This window comes from Zootoca vivipara, chromosome 5 (assembly GCF_963506605.1).
Source record: "Zootoca vivipara chromosome 5, rZooViv1.1, whole genome shotgun sequence".
Lineage (NCBI taxonomy): Eukaryota > Metazoa > Chordata > Lepidosauria > Squamata > Lacertidae > Zootoca > Zootoca vivipara.
The window spans coordinates 67,149,513-67,165,854 of NC_083280.1; the positions used below are offsets into that span (position 1 = coordinate 67,149,513).

The 16,342-nt window shown below is 42.7% G+C and overlaps 1 protein-coding gene across 4 annotated transcripts in view; it reads left to right on the forward strand.

Moving 5' to 3' along the window:
- PRKG1 (protein kinase cGMP-dependent 1) overlaps positions 1 to 16,342 on the forward strand; it is a 583,016-nt gene that overhangs the window by 508,366 nt on the left and 58,308 nt on the right. For all 4 annotated transcript variants that reach the window (XM_035137531.2, XM_035137530.2, XM_060274879.1 and 1 more), the window contains one exon: positions 8,632 to 8,706. In XM_035137531.2, coding sequence (XP_034993422.2) covers positions 8,632 to 8,706 — 75 coding nt within the window. The remainder of the gene's footprint in view (positions 1 to 8,631; positions 8,707 to 16,342) is intronic.

Consider the following 16,342-nt stretch of genomic DNA (forward strand, 5'->3'; position numbering starts at 1 on the left):
CAACGGGGTGAGCTCCCGTTGCTCGGTCCCAGCTCCTGCCAACCTAGCAGTTCGAAAGCACGTCAAAGTGCAAGTAGATAAATAGGTACCACTCCGGCAGGAAGGTAAACGGTGTTTCTGTGTGCTGCTCTGGTTCGCCAGAAGCGGCTTTGTCATTCTGGCCACATGACCCGGAAGCTGTACGCCGGCTCCCTTGGTCAATAATGCGAGATGAGGGCCGCAACCCCAGAGTCGGTCATGACTGGACCTAATGGTCAGGGGTCCCTTTACCTTTACCTTACTTGCTCCATCTACTTTCAATACCATTTATTCCTGTCAGTTTTATACTTTCTTGGTCTTGAACACTTACATTTGGTGATTGTTGAAATACCAAACACATTTTATTTATGCAGCATGGGTTTCAGTCATGGTTTAGATTTCAAATACTTCTCTATTTTATGGACTGACTGTGGCTCAGTTCAATCTCTTTGGATAAATTATTTTTTCCTCAGGCTTTTTGAAGAGTGTATGTAAAAAGGGGGTGACTATAGAATCTAGTTTATCTGCATTTCAGGTCAATCACCCTAAGCAGATTTTTATTTTTATTTTCTACTTCAGCCCATAGCTGTTTCCTAAAGGCTCTTTCAAAAATCCTAACCCCAGCAATCAGTGCATTGTCATATCACAAAATGCCTGTTGATCAGGGGTGGTCAAATTCTGTAATCTTGTGGGCCATGCTTCTCTCCAGACAGTCGTCTCAAGAGCAGCCAACTCCGTAATAAAGTTGGCACTATTTAGCAGTAAATATTCAACAGTTGCTGGAATGAGTTTGTGTCCCGAAACAACTAGAGTTGTTCTGTGGGTATTCACAGCTAAATCCTCATGAAAAGATTCAAAAACCTGCATATGATAAATTTAAAAGCAGAAGAGAATTAAATATTGAGCCAAGTATACTTGCTTGGGGCAGCATGAAGGAAACAAATATTGATTTGCCCAACCCCATGCAGCTAAGACTTGTTTTGTTGTTTTCCAGTGTCTCAAATAGGAAACTTCTATGGTTGCATGCCCAGACTCTGCAGTCCCCCCCACCTCTCCAGCTGAACAGTAAATAAAGGACATAACACAGTTTGAATGGGCTCAAATCAGGTCACAACTTTATTAACAACAAATGAAAGAGGTTTGGGATAGGCTTTGGATAACCATTTGCATCCAGCCTACCTGCCAGAAGTGACGTCAAGGGTCAGTCTGGCAATGGGAGTCCCTATGACTTACATCAAATTGGGGGACCCCCATGGGGGTTGCTGCCTTGAGTGCTGAGGTCCAAGCCCCCGCCTGGGCATACAGACAGAAGCAACTCCTCCCAGACCCCTTTAACAGGATACCCTATATTTTGGGAGGGGCAGGCAGAGACTACAACCTCCCCCAACCAAAATTTAAGATTTGCCCAATGCCTAAACCACCAAAGTTATGATGATTGGGATGGGGTGGGCAAAAACACCAGGCTGGAGCCAATTTGCCTAGTGGGCAAATTTCTGCCCGGCCCCGAACATGGCAACCACCAATGCCATAGCAAGGTCTAAGACAGCATGAAAGGTGGTAGGTGGGTGGGAGATCTGATAAAAAACAAGGTGCTAGGGCAGGGCCGCTTTAAATCTCCTGGGAGTGGACCTGAAGGGAGCCTACCTGCTCCATCAGGCCTGCCCCCTGGGACAGCTCTGCCTCCAAGCCGGCCTGCCATTGGCCAATTTACAGGCAGGTTTGGATCCGAGACACCAGCCAACAAGGTGAGCTCTAAGGTGTCCCATGCCAGCAGGGCAATCCTCAGACGCCAAAGTCCTCATCAGGTCTCAGTGCCAGGAGGCAGCGCCAGCCTGCAATGCGGCTGCACCCAAGATGGGTAAGCAGACTGGTCTAATTAATATGTATGCACAATGTTATGAGCAAAAGCTGTTGAGCTGCATTTCATTTTTTACACATGAGAAGGAGGTTTCACCTACATCACGTCTATAACTGTGTTTCATTTTGCTGTGAACTGAATTAAGGTATCACAGTCTTCCCCCAGTAACTTATTGCTTCTTCATTTAGAATATTCAGTTGACTCTGCAGGATGGTACATTAAAATAACAGAATTCTTCAGCTTTTATTACCCCAGGCAGTAGGAGGTTTAGAGCAACATTTGCCAGGGCATTGTCCTCTGGAGAAAAGATCGCTGGAGTTGTTTGGTGAATTTGTAAAAAATATATTTGTTGTTAGAAGTCTAAAGTTAAGAAGTAATGATAGAGAAGGAACAGTCAGCTTAGACCAGGCATCCACAAACCCAGCCCTCCAGCTGTTTTGGGGCTGCAATTCCCATCATCCCTAACCACTGGTCCTGTTAGCTAGGGATGATGGGAGTTGTAGTCCCAAAACAGCTGGAGGGCCGAGTTTGGGGATGCTTGGCTTAGACCAGGCATAGGCAACCTTTGGCTCCCAGATGTTTTGGAACTACGACTCCCATGATCCCTAGCTAACAGGGCCAGTGGTCAGGGATCATGGGAGTTGTAGTTCCAAAACATCTGGGAGCCAAAGGTTGCCTATGCCTGGCTTAGACTGATGGATTCCCAAGACTGAATCCAAGCCCAACAAGCTCAGAAAACCCCCGTTTCTGCCCAAAGCTCCAAACATCTGAAAAACCCAGTTCAAAACTGCTTAGACTCACATTTGAAGCCTCTGACTATAAATCAATTTTATCTGCTTTCAGTGCTGCAGTTTGCATCTCTGAAGGAAGGTTGCCCAGCTCTTGAAATCAGCAGTTTTGGTACCAGCAGTTTTTAGTGGGTCTGGAGCCACAGGCCAGCACAACCATTGTTGAATCAAATTAGGCACATAGCGAGAAAAATAGGAAAGAATGAGAGTGGCTGGAGAAACCCAGCCAGATGGGTGGGGTATAAATATAATAATAATAATAATAATAATAATAATAATAATAATAATAATAATAATAATACATATCTGGCAACTAGCCAAAGAGAGCCTACCTGCCTGAGGACTGCCTCGCCAGAGTGGTGCATGCTCTGGTTATCTCCCGCTTGGATTACTGCAATGCGCTCTATGTGGGGCTACCTTTGAAGGTGACCCGGCAACTACAACTAATCCAGAATGCAGCAGCTAGACTGGTGACTGGGAGCGGCCGCCGAGACCACATAACACTGGTTTTGAAAGACCTACATTGGCTCCCTGTACGTTTCCGAGCACAATTCAAAGTGTTGGTGCTGACCTTTAAAGCCCTTTCCTGCTTGGCAGGGGGTTGGACTGGATGGCCCATGTGGTCTCTTCCAACTGTATGATTCTATGAAATGGCCTCGGTCCAGTATACCTGAAGGAGCATCTCCACCCCCATTGTTCAGCCCGGACACTGAGGTCCAGCACCGAGGGCCTTCTGGCGGTTCCCTCACTGCAAGAAGCAAAGCTACAGGGAACCAGGCAGAGGGCCTTCTCGGTAGTGGCACCTGCCCTGTGGAACACCCTCCCATCAGAGGTCAGAGAGATAAACAACTACCTGACATTTAGAAAATACCTAAAGGCAGCCCTGTTTAGGGAAGTTTTTTAATCTGTGATATTTGATGTATTTTAATGTCTGTTGGAAGCCGCCCAGAGTGGCAGGGGAAGCCCAGCCAGATGGGCGGGGTATAAATAATAATAATAATAATAATAATAATAATAATAATAATAATAATAATTATTATTATTATTATTAAGAGCAAATAAAAATAAAAGTGGGCATGCCATTTACCCCACACCCCCATTTATTGGCAATTGTGCACTGAAATGCAGATTGTTTTTTTAATTGGTTTTTTTTGTGTTTAGGGGATATCTATAAGCAGTTTAAATTTCAGCACACCATTTTGGCACATAGTGTGTATGCTATTGTTGCTTCTCCCTTTTGACTGGTTTCTATATTTGAATCATGGGACCTGAAACAGAATACTGCAATATATGTTTCCTGCTAACAGCAGTACTCATATTTAGGATTCCATCTAACCATCCAACCAACCATGTCCTCCTCCTCCTCCTCCTCCTCCTCCTCCTCCTCCACGTCTTCGTCTTCCTCTTCACAAAGTAATAATAATAAATAAAAAAGGATAAAAATGTGCACCCGACCCCGAGACCATTCATTGTAACTATCCAACCTCCCAAAATTTCAACACCTTCCATATTTCCTCAAAATCATTTTTCCTGCACATTCCTCGTCTGACCTTAATAGCACATGTTAATTTGGCCATGTCTTTCTCCAGGATATTTAGGGGGATGAAGCGGGGCATTCCATCCCTGACCCCAGTTTTTCATTTTTATTTTCCATAAGGAAAAAGAATGTTGATAAATCCCCCTTTTTCCTTAGTGGCCCAGTTTTTGTTCCAGCCTTATTTAATGTCTGTGTTTGCTATTAGAGGGAGTGATTAAAGAATGAGAAAAAAGTAGAGCTGTTAATAGCAGAAAAATATGTTGTCCCTATGTTGGGAGTGCACATGTCGTACCTCATGATGATCCCAAACTGGAATGTTTGTCCTCTTGTTCAACACATCATCTGCATAATTGCTTGACTAGGTTTCTTTCTTTTATTATCGCCTCTGAGTAACAGGAACGAGTAAAAATGCACTGATTGCTGCATTACATGTTACAGTATCAGTCTTTATAGTTGCAAATTCGCCATTTGCTCAAAGTACCTTTCTAAATTTTTAATGTGATTGCTGTACCATCTCTATAAATCCAGTTTACTAACTACATCTTCTGCTATCAGATAAAACAGGAATAGTGGGTTTACACTGGGTGAAGGAAAAATGAATTTTGTTAGATTTGGTTTCCTGTGCGCACACCATGCATTTAAAGCACATTTAAGGCATGTGAACTTCCGCCAAAGAATGCTGATAACTGTAGTTCACGCGACACACCTACACACTGCAGTTGACACACTAACGTGTCGCGACACATAGTTTGGAAAGTTCTGCTTTAGATATTTTGAGGATTGTTCAGGCTCTGTCAGCAGCTCCCAGCCATTTGCCAAACCTATAACTTTCAATCAGGCTGTTGGAATTGAGCCATTTGCCAGACCCATATCTTTCAATCAGGCTGTTGGAATCAATGGCCTTTAGACATAGCATTGTACTGAACTGGTCCAGAATGTTACTACAGGTGGCAAACTTATGAATGCTACTCTATTCACATGACCGGTGTCATGTCAGAGGAAGAGACACACAGATGATCTACTTCCATGATTTTTTAAAAATGCATTTTTTCTACTCTCAGGTAGAATTTGAAGCTCCCAACCTTAGTCCCTGCTGCCTCTAATAGGTTTCAGCTACAAACTTTGGAACTTTAGAGTTTCTGCCAGATGGACTGGACAGTACTTGGCTAGATGAACCAAGAGCCTGAGTAAAAGGAAGTTCCATAATATAACCTGAATCACTCCCTCAACTTTGCACTACTCATGCACCATTAATTCTACAAGAAAACTGGATGCAGTAGTGTCTCCACCAGCTTACTATTGCACCCCATAAAATATCTATCTAGCTATGGAATTTCTGAATTAAGTGTGCTGCAAGATTTAACTGGTGCCTGGACTGAGAATGGAGATCTGAAATCAAAGCCAGAGCTCGACACAAAGATGTTCAAAGCTGCAGTTCGGATATCTCACCAGATGGAGCAGCCACCCGCAGGCCCTATCCATGCCCCCCTTCTGAAATTAGGGTCATCGTAGCTTTTAAATATTTAACAAAAGTATTTATTGCAGTACACTAGTGATTCCACCAGACAGTATGGAAAGCACTAATCCAAGGCAACATTGCCCTGGATAGGCCATTCCTTCATTTTCCTTCCCCCATTCAGGTATTATGCCACCTTTTTTCCTCAGCTGATTGGCAAGGCAACATGCCTTTCCAGTTGGCATGGGGGAACCTTAGCCCTTGAAAATATGTGCATTAAATGTTACAATTTATTTCTGTAAGTGCAAAAACAAGTAGGTGCAGCTGCGTATGTGCAAAATGTCTCTCCCTCCAAAATATATCTGGTTTGTGATGTCTTAGAGATGAATCCCATCATATTTTTTTAATGTTAAATGATTGCAAGTTAAACTGAAATTTGTGCCTATCTCAACCATATATTTTAACTAATCACATATGCATTAGTCTCCATTATTCTGGAAATGTTATTTGATGTATGACTTAAAAGTGCCAAAATATACATGTTCTTAATTAGCCAAGGATGCTGGTGTGCTGTGATATAGGGGGAGGGGGAGCTTCACCCCCTTCAGTGTGAGACAAGGATTAATATTTACCTTTGAGAGAGGGCTCTGTATTTTCTTTGCTCTTTCTCTCTTTCTTTTTTGATGTTATTTTGTTTTGTTTTAATTTATTTTAGGTTAGATTGTTTTTTATTCTATTCTACGGTGAAAAGTTTCAATACAATTTATGGGGTGGGGAAAAACCTCCCATGATTGTGTGTGTAGATACCTTTTCAAAAAAAAAAATATTGAAGAATGACAGGTAAAGCAGAAAGCACAAATGAGTGGCTGGAGGAGATTATTAGGAATCATATGATTCTGCATGTCAAAAACTGTAAAATCCTTTTGCTATGGTTTTGTTATGTTTAATAGTATGTTTATCTCATATTTTACAGTTGAATAAAAAACAGAGTGAAAGCAGCAACATTTTTAATTATTTGTTCAGAGAGTTATTAATTTAGAAAGTTGCTGAAGTTTAATTTAGTTTCTTATATTTGCTTCGAGCAATTACCACTACCAAATAGTTAATTAATGGTTTATATTTGTTGTTGTTATGATCAGCTTAATGCTCCTTATCTCATTTCTCAAGGTGATACTTTAAGAATTGACTTTACTGGCCCATGTCCTTAATATTTCTGCATTCCTGTTGAAGTTCAAAAAATGTGAAAGTTAAATACATATTAATGTTCACCCTGCCAAGAATTGATTTTCCCAAGACTCTTTATTTGTAAAATACCATTTTAGCTGGTTATAACATAATCTTCCATTTCAAAGGAGAATTGAACGTTGGCCAGGTTGCTACTGTATTAGCTGGCAGCTTGTTCATATTTCATTGATATACTATCGTAAGAACATAAGAAGAGCCAGCTGGATCAGGCCAATGGCCCATCTAGTCCAGCATCCTGTTCTCACAGTGACCAACCCAATGCCTGCGGAAAACCCACAAGAAGGATTCGAGCACAAGAACATTCACCTCTCCTGTGGTTTCCAGCAACTGGTATTCAGAAGCATTGCTGCCACCAACTGTGGAGGGCAGTGCACAGCTATCATGGCTAATAGTCCTTGATAGCCCTCCTCCATGATTTTTTTTCTAAACCATTCTTTAAAGCCATCTGGGTTGGTGCCCCTCACTGCCTCTGGAGGGAGCACTCTCCAACACTAGGAACAAGGTCTCCGTAGTATCAGATAAATAGTGCATATCCATTGTTTGCTTAGATGAGCAGGTATTCTGAGGGGTTAAAAGCCAATACACTGGCTGCTTTACCCCCAAAAAACTCAAATAAGTAATCACTAAGACCCTGTTGGATTTTTTTGAATAGTCAAGTTACTTTAGAGCCGGTCTAATGTAAATACTGTCTGTTTAAGAGAAACAGGTGCAGGTGATTTCTGTTAATTGCCCACAGGCGTGGGCTCTGCTTCTTGTATATAAGGCTCTGCCAGAAAGCCTTCTGTATCTCTTAGTTAGATCTTTCAGTTTGATTCATCTCTAAGCAGATCACTCTCTCAGTTGTTCTCAGTTTAAGAGATTCCTTAGTTGAATCTTAGTATGATTGCTTAGTTATCATGCTAGAATGCTGTTAATTCTTGGGTAGTTTAATGGGAGGTCTGTGGGAGGTTTTGGAAAGTGGGTAGATAACATTGCTAAGAGAGAAAGCATTTATCTTAAGTTTAAAGTCTCTTTAGAGTCAGTTTGTTTTTCAGTTAAAGAAACACAACCGTTTGTATTTTCATCTGCATACTTTTACAAGTGTGCAGCTAGTAAGGGGTTTCATATAAGGGAGATAATTCCCTACGCTCTTGGTGGTGTTTTCTTAGCCAGGTCAACTTCTGACTGCGTATACTCTGCGTGAAGCGTACTTTAAAGGACTGCTGTAAAACTGGAATATATGATTTAGGTTAAGCAAGTTTCAATATCCAGTTTTCTCCAATATTATTCTTATCATATATATTATATTCCAATAGACCCACCCCATATTGACCATATTTCAGATCATCCCATTCTTATCCACTTAATTGCTGGTTTTCTCAGGAATGGGGCATTTATATTTGTTGCTGCTCATTAAAGGCAGATAATTCTTCTGTTGCATGTTACCACAAAAGCAAATTTGGTTCTTCTTTGTACTTCACCCTTCAATCCTTCTTAACAATAAGTTGAAGCCTCTCAGAATCTGGCAGGTCCACAAAGGCTTTTAAGAAGGCAAGGCAACTAGGCTTGATTACTGGCAACAAACAGGACCAGTATAGAATTGCAACCTCTATTATATTCCATTCCCCCTCCCACCATAATGTTTTAGAAGTTTCTTGAAAGGAAGGTGTACTTAATGAGCGATATTTTTTAAATGGTGTTTTCATTATACTCAAATATTTTTCTTTAATATGCACTTTTTACTTTACAGCTCTTTCAAACATCTGATTGGGGGCCTGGATGATGTTTCCAATAAAGCATATGAGGATGCTGAAGCAAAAGCAAAGTAAGTGTCAGTCAATGCTTCTTTTATATACTTTATTTCAATATACAGTACTTGCCTTTGTGCTTCTTTATTTAAAACAGAGGGGGGCAAATTAAAATATTTTTGAAAACAGTCCTTTAGTGTTGTAAAAGAAAACTCCTAAAAATATAAAATTAAAGAAATGTGATACACACACACACACACACACATATATACAGTGGAACCTCGGTTTATGAACACCTCGGTTTATGAATTTTCGGTTTATGAACGCTGCGGACCCATCTGGAACGGATTAATTCATTTTCCATTACTTTCAACGAGAAAGTTCGCTTCAGTTTATGAACGCTTCAGTTTATGAACAGACTTCCGGAACCAATTACACCCATGCTTCAGTTTATGAACGCTTCAGTTTAAGTACTCCGCGGACCCGCCTGAAATGGATTAATCCACTTTCCATTACTTTCAATGGGAAAGTTCGCTTCAATGTGATCACCCAACAGATCCTGGGATGTAGCTGCCTTGCTTTGGTGTTAAGAGTGAATCCACCAGTTCACCTTCTCCATGTCTCCTTGCACCGGAAGCGGCCGTCACCAAGATGGCCACCGCCATGCGGCCACCACCAAGATGGCCGCCGGGGATGTGTAGCTGCAACTTCCGGTGCTGCTCTGCCCGATTTCTGGTGCCCACACATGGGCAGAGCAGCACCGGAAGTTACTTCTACACAACTTCCGGTGCCGCGCCGCTGCTGATCCTGCATTTTTCAGCGGGAGACTTGGCAGGTATGCTCTCAAGTAGTGCAGACCTGGGCTGGCTCCTATAGCAGCAATTATTCCCTTTGCTTGTCTTGCCAAAGAGGAGTGGTGATGCAAGGAGATATGGGCCTGGGATGGCCTGGAAGGAGGCAGGCAGTTACCCTTCTAGCCTAAGACATGGAGAAGGTGAACTGGTGGATTCACTCTTAACACCAAAGCAAGGCAGCTACATCCCAGGATCTGTTGGGTGATCACATTGCAGCAGCAATTGCAACCTCTGGATTGCTTGGTCCTGCACATAGAAAGGAGAGGACATTGGAGAGGAGGACAGTCTGCTTTCTCCCTTTTACACCATCCTTTTCACCCCTAGTTGATAAACCCAACTCCCCCCACATCAGGAATTATTAGACAAACAGCAGCTAAAAATAACTAGCAGGTTAGAAAGGGTTGGTTTGACAGATTAGCTAGTGCTTCAGTAAATATTCATATTAAGAAAGGAATAATATTCCCACCAGCAGACCAGCTGGAATCACGACACCAACAACTTGGGAATATGTTCTCAACTCCTCAGAAATCTGTATATAATAGTACACATTTCAACAAATTGATGATAAGGGCTGCTATAATTGCGACTTAGACATTCTTCTGCCTGAACGATCTTAATAGAAAGTCGTACAAGTGTGCATTATAGTTTAATCTTCTCTGTGAAACCAGAAATGACTTCTATTATATATATATCTGCAATAGAATGAGCAGAATTCATGGTTCTTGAGAGGCACAAATTGAAAGGTGCCTAAACAGTTTAAATGGTAACTTGTTATTGCCATATTTACAACAATACTCTAGGGTATTATTGGGAAATGTGTAAGAGAACCTAGTATGTTTTTGACCCTGATGTTAAGTCAGAACATTATAGAAGTATACCAAGCTCCAGTGGTAGCCAGCAGAGGAACCTGACACAGGGCATTATTTTTTAGGGTGGGGGCTGAGCTGAGGCATTCATAGATCTGCTGAATCCTAGGCTTAATCATTTCCCAGAGGGGGGGCTGATTTGGGCCTCTGCTATGCCAGCCTAGCGCTGCAAAAAAATAATCTCCCAATGTTCCATCCTGGTTGACAGGAGCTGGCAGGGCTGAGGATGCTATGGACAATCTGCTTCTCCACTCTTCCCAGGCCCCTCTTAAGACTGCTCTGCCCATCCTTTTCTTGCATGTCTATGCAATCCTAAAGTGGCTGAATTAAGTGGTCTTTGACTTTGTTAAGCTGCAGGTATCAGTGCTTCATACATCTAGAAGTTACAAAGCACAACAACTTTTCAGAAAATATATTAGTCAAATACCACAGACAGATTGGCTAGGCTTGTTGAAAGCCTCCATATGGAATATGTTGTACCTAACAGAAGCCATATTGAAACCTGCTTCATAAAGGTGTTCTGTTCAACAGTTCCTTCATCTGGCAGAGCTCCTATAAGATGGTTTTTTCATGTTGCTCTAATTGACTTCAACTAATTGCCTTTCAAGGGAATATATTTCAAGTATCAGGCTGTGAATTGACAGCAGGAGATACAGCTCTGTGTAAGCAAGGTGCACGCTTGCTAATAAGATAAGTGGCAGAATATTATTCTTTTCTGTCAGTTTGCACTGGAAAATATCACATTATTGAGCACCGATCCCAGTGACTTTGAGGAATGTTTAAGTTACTTATTTATATATAGAAAGCTGACTCAGTGATTGATTCCTGATGACAATGTGTGCAATTCAAAGATTTATCACGTCTGAGGCTCCTTCGAGTTTGCTCTATAAAAGAGTATAAACCCCAATATGCCCAGGTATTTCACATGGTGCAGTGTTATCTTTCTTGGAGAAGGGAATGGAGAATTCCCCTCACACAAAAATCTCATTGTTTGCATTTGAACTGCTGGATTACAGCCAGTGGCTTTATTTTGGCTTCTCCTACCAGTGGCAGCGACAGAGAAAAATACTAGATGGGGGGGGGGGTACACAAACAGGACAAAGTACATTTCAGGGAACCGGCTTGTGATAAGTGCCTTTCCCTCAAGTAACCACAAGGATTCATCACTTCAGGGACATAGGCTACTTGTTTGGCAGCACCTATGCCCGAATCCCAATTTCACATTCCCATCCATGTTGCTGTCTCCTTTTTCTAGCACCAGATCAATTTTAATCTCCTATCATACTGAATAATTCTTAGAAAATGAACATTGGTTAGTTATCTTGTAGATATCAGTCAGCATGAACTACTATTAGTAGCTTTGGATAAGATGACGTTGCAAACTTTTTATATCACTCATTTGGGGATGTACAACAGAGATAGTGAAGAAGTAATATATATATACAGTATATTTCAGATAAGTGTCTTGAGTAAGCTTAAAGTGTTTGTGTTTCTTACTTCTTCCACAACACTATTGCATCTAACCTGCTATGAGTAATGAAAAGATTTTTGCCATGTTTGGATGTCACAACCATACTGTAAAAAAGCTAAAGGACTGGACAGTTAAGTCCAGTTGCAGACGACTCTGGGGTTGCGGCTCTCATCTCGCTTGACAGTTTTTCCAGGTCATGTGGCCAGCATGACTAAGCCGCTTCTGACACAGCGGAACACCGAGACCAGAGCTGGGACCGAGCAACGGGAGCTCACCCCACCGCAGGGATTCGAACCCCTGACCTTCTGATCGGCAAGCCCAAGAGACTCAGTGGTTTAGACCACAGCACCACCCACGTCCCTAAACCATACTGTAGTGCAGTGATGAGCTGGAATGAGCTGCAGCAACCTTGGACACTTGCTCTCCCCTGGTATAGCTGCGAGGAGCTCAAAAGCTGTTGCTTCCATTTGTACAGTCATAAATACTGTCAGCCTGGTAAATGCATATACAAATCTTCTCTAATGTACAAATCCTACATATGAGTAGAATCCCAGCTGTATCATCAAGTAAACAATGAATGACATCCTATGATGCACAACTGCAATTTGTTTGGACAGCAGAACATCTCTTCTCACCCTCCAGGCCCATTGTTTCCCCTCAAAACCTCTGCAGGATTTCCTAACCCTCCAGAGGGGGTTTTTTTTTTAACAGGAGCAGCTTCCAGGGGTGACAAAAGAAAGGAGAAGCCCTACTGCGTGAACAGAGACCCACTTGCACTATGGTGAATCTCACCCAGCTACTTACATTTAAATACTGATATAAAATAAACAAAAATTCAGTGCTTCAGTTTATCACAAACAGACATTTCAAAGCAATTCCTTCATAAATTCTGCTTCGAACATCAATATTAATATCATGTTGCAAAAAATGATAATCATGTTGCAAAAAAAGATAAAGTACCAAAAGAACAAGAATGTACAAGTTTTCCTTTAAATATTCTTGAGTTCTAAAAAAAAAACAGCATTGTTTTATTGATGGCTTAATTATGCTGCACATGAAATAAGTCTGGAAAAGAATTCCTATCAACTGTAATGAATTACAGATGGCAACACTACAAGAAATAATTTCCAACCCTATTTTCGCACTGCATTTTAGATTAGTACTAATTCTTGCTGCCTATCTATGAAGCAAATTCTATATACAACAGCTGAAGAAAGCAGTTGACTCACTGCCAGCAAAACTCTGTTTTGTTTTTGTTTAATTTGCTTCCTAAGTTATGGGATAGCTAAATCTTTATTATCTTGGTCTCCTGTCTTTCCTTCAAGACACTTAGTTTGGCATACATATGTATTTTTATCCCATTTTCCCTCACAACAGACAGGCCAAGTTCTGATTTGGAGAGAGGGGTGAGCAAATGGCTTTCTGGGAGCCTCGCCGCACCCTGGAAGCTTGCCAGATAAAGATGTGCTGATGAATGAACCTTCTTACACATACAGGATGTCATTTTTTTGGTTCCATTGCATTCCCCCCCCATAAGGAATTCTCTATTTTAGTCATGTTTGGCAAAATACCCTTCTTCCCAGCATCTCAAGGGGGGCATACATGGGCCTTTTGGTGCAGGAAGTGTGTTCTGGTGAGTTCCAGCTGAAGAAAAACCCTGGTTGTTTTCTTGCATGTGGCGGATAACTCATTCTGAAGCTGACTGGACACAGGTTAGAGCTCAATATCGAGCCTACCAAGTGGCGGTAGTGGCGGCGAAGAAGACTTTCTTCACCGCCTCTATTGCATCTGCAGAAAACAGCAGCAGGAGACTTTTTCAGGTGGTTCGCAGTTTAGTAGAACCACCTGCTCCATCGAGGCCCAGTACGGTCCACATGATCTCCTGTAATGATGTTGCAAAGTTTTTTGCAGATAAAGTTGCTCAGATTCAGGAAGAGGTAGACTCCACCGTGGGAGCAGGGCCGGGGCAGGGGAGTGCTAGAGTCCTGTCTAGTCAAGTTGCATGGGATCAGTTCCAATCTGTTACCTCCGAGGATGTGGACAGGCTGCTTGGACGAGTGAAACCAACCACCTGTCTCCTTGATCCTTGCCCATCCTGGCTTATAAAAGCTAGCCAGGAAGGAGTGGGCGATAGGCTTTGCGGGTTGGTGAATGCTTCTCTCTGTGAGGGAGCCTTCCCAGACCCGCTGAAAGAGGCGGTTATTAAACTGCTTCTTAAAAAAACATCTTTAGATGCGGCCAATATGGCCAACTATCACCCAGTCTCAAATCTTCCATTCTTGGGCAAGGTGATTGAGCAAGTGGTTGCTGAACAACTCCAGGCATGCCTGGAAGAAGCGGACCATTTGGATCCCTTCTAGTCGGGATTCAGGCTCATCATGGGACTGAAACTGCCTTGGCCGCACTGGTTGATGATCTCCGGCGGACTAGGGACAAAGGTGAGAGCTGTTTCCTAGTTCTGCTGGATCTCTCAGCGGCTTTTGACACCATCAACCATAACATCCTTCTGGACCGTCTAGAGGGGTTGGGAGCTGGGGGCACTGTCATGCAGTGGTTCCGCTCCTTCCTCCTGGGCCGTGTTCAGAAAGTGGTGGTGAGGGATGAGTGTTCGGACCCCTGGCCTCTTACTTGTGGGGTGCCTCAGGGTTCTGTCCTCTCACCCCCATGCTTTTTAACATCTACATGCAGCCGCTGGGAGAGATCATCAGGGGGTTTGGGCTGGGTGTTCATCAGTATGCAGATGATACCCAGCTCTACCTCTCCTTCAAATCAGAACCAGTGAAGGCAGTGAAGGTCCTGTGCGAGTGCCTGGAGACGGCTGGAGGAGGGATGGCGGCTAACAGATTGAGGTTGAATCCTGACGAGACAGAAGTACTGTTTGTGGGGGACAGGAGGCGGGCGTGGAGGACTCCCTGGTCCTGAATGGGGTAACTGTGCCCCTGAAGGACCAGGTGTGCAGCCTGGGAGTCATTTTTGACTCACAGCTGTCCATGGAGGCGCAGGTCAATTCTGTGTCCAGGGCAGCTGCCTATCAGCTCCATCTGGTACGCAGGCTGAGACCCTACCTGCCTGCAGACTGTCTCGCCAGAGTGGTGCATGCTCTAGTTATCTCCCACTTGGGCTACTGCAATGCGCTCTATGTGGGGCAACCTTTGAAGGTGACCTGGAAACTACAACTAATCCAGAATGTGGCAGCTAGACTGGTGACTTGGAGCGGCCACCGAGACCACATAACACCGGTCTTGAAAGATCTCCATTGGCTCCCAGTTCGTTTCCGAGCACAATTCAAAGTGTTGGTGCTGACCTTTAAAGCCCTAAATGGCCTCGGTCCAGTATACCTGAAGGAGCGTCTCCACCCCCATCATTCTTCCTGGACACTGAGGTCCAGTGCCGAGGGCCTTCTGGCGGTTCCCTCGTTGCGAGAAGCCAAGTTGCAGGGAAGAGGGCCTTCTCGGTAGTGGCGCCCGGCCTGTGGAACACCCTCCCACCAGAGGTCAAAGAAAACAACAATTACCAGATTTTTAGAAGGCATCTGAAGGCAGCCCTGTTTAGAGAGGCTTTTAATCTTTAATCGATTATTTTATTCTTCTGTTGGAAGCCGCCCAGCCAGACAGATGGGCGGCGTATAAATAATAAATTATTATTATTATTATTATTATTATTATTATTATTATTATTATTTTATTTTATTATACTCACAACATAAACTGTGAGGTGAAGAGATGGTGACTGGACCAAGGTCACCCCATAAGCTTCATGGCTGAGCAGATGGTTTGAGTGCAGGTTTCCAAATTTTCTGTCCTGCACCGAACACTGGCTTTTCCTCTAGCATTAGGCAGTTTTCCTCATTGCAATTATTATACTGCTGCTCAGGCTCCAAGAGCAATGCAGGGTAGATGGAAACAAAGCACTAGAGGCATTGAGGAGAAGATGCTGAATGGCTTCATTTTGATCTTTAAACAAAGAAAATACTTGAATAAGAGCAACTTTTTACATTTAAAAAGTGCCAACAGCTAAGAACGTGTCTTGAAGGCTAAGAATCTTTTCCTCCTTATCCATGAAACTTCAGTAAACATGCCAATGAGTGGAAGAAAGACCAATTAAGCTAGTTAAAGGGAAAGCTATAATGAGAAGTTGAATGTGTTTATTGGCCCTCTATTCCCAAATTAAACATCTTTCCACAAAGTAATGGGGCTGCTCATTATGTTAATGTTTGAAAATTACAGGATAGTGCTTTTTCTTTTCTTTACAAAAAGTATGTTCTGGCTTATGTAGATTCTAATGTTGTGAAATCTAACGCTGCACTGCAAAAAGACCACTAAGTTCATGAGAGTAAAACATTCAACCCAATTCAATTATCAGAAAACTTTCCTGCTTCACATGCCATGTTAAAGGCCAAAAGCAAGTAGGGGAACAGTTTATTTGCCACATATATTCCAGTCCAACCACCATGTTAATAAATGATAGTGCTTTTAATAGTGTTGTGCAATTCCCACTCTGTGGTCACCAGGATCAGATTATT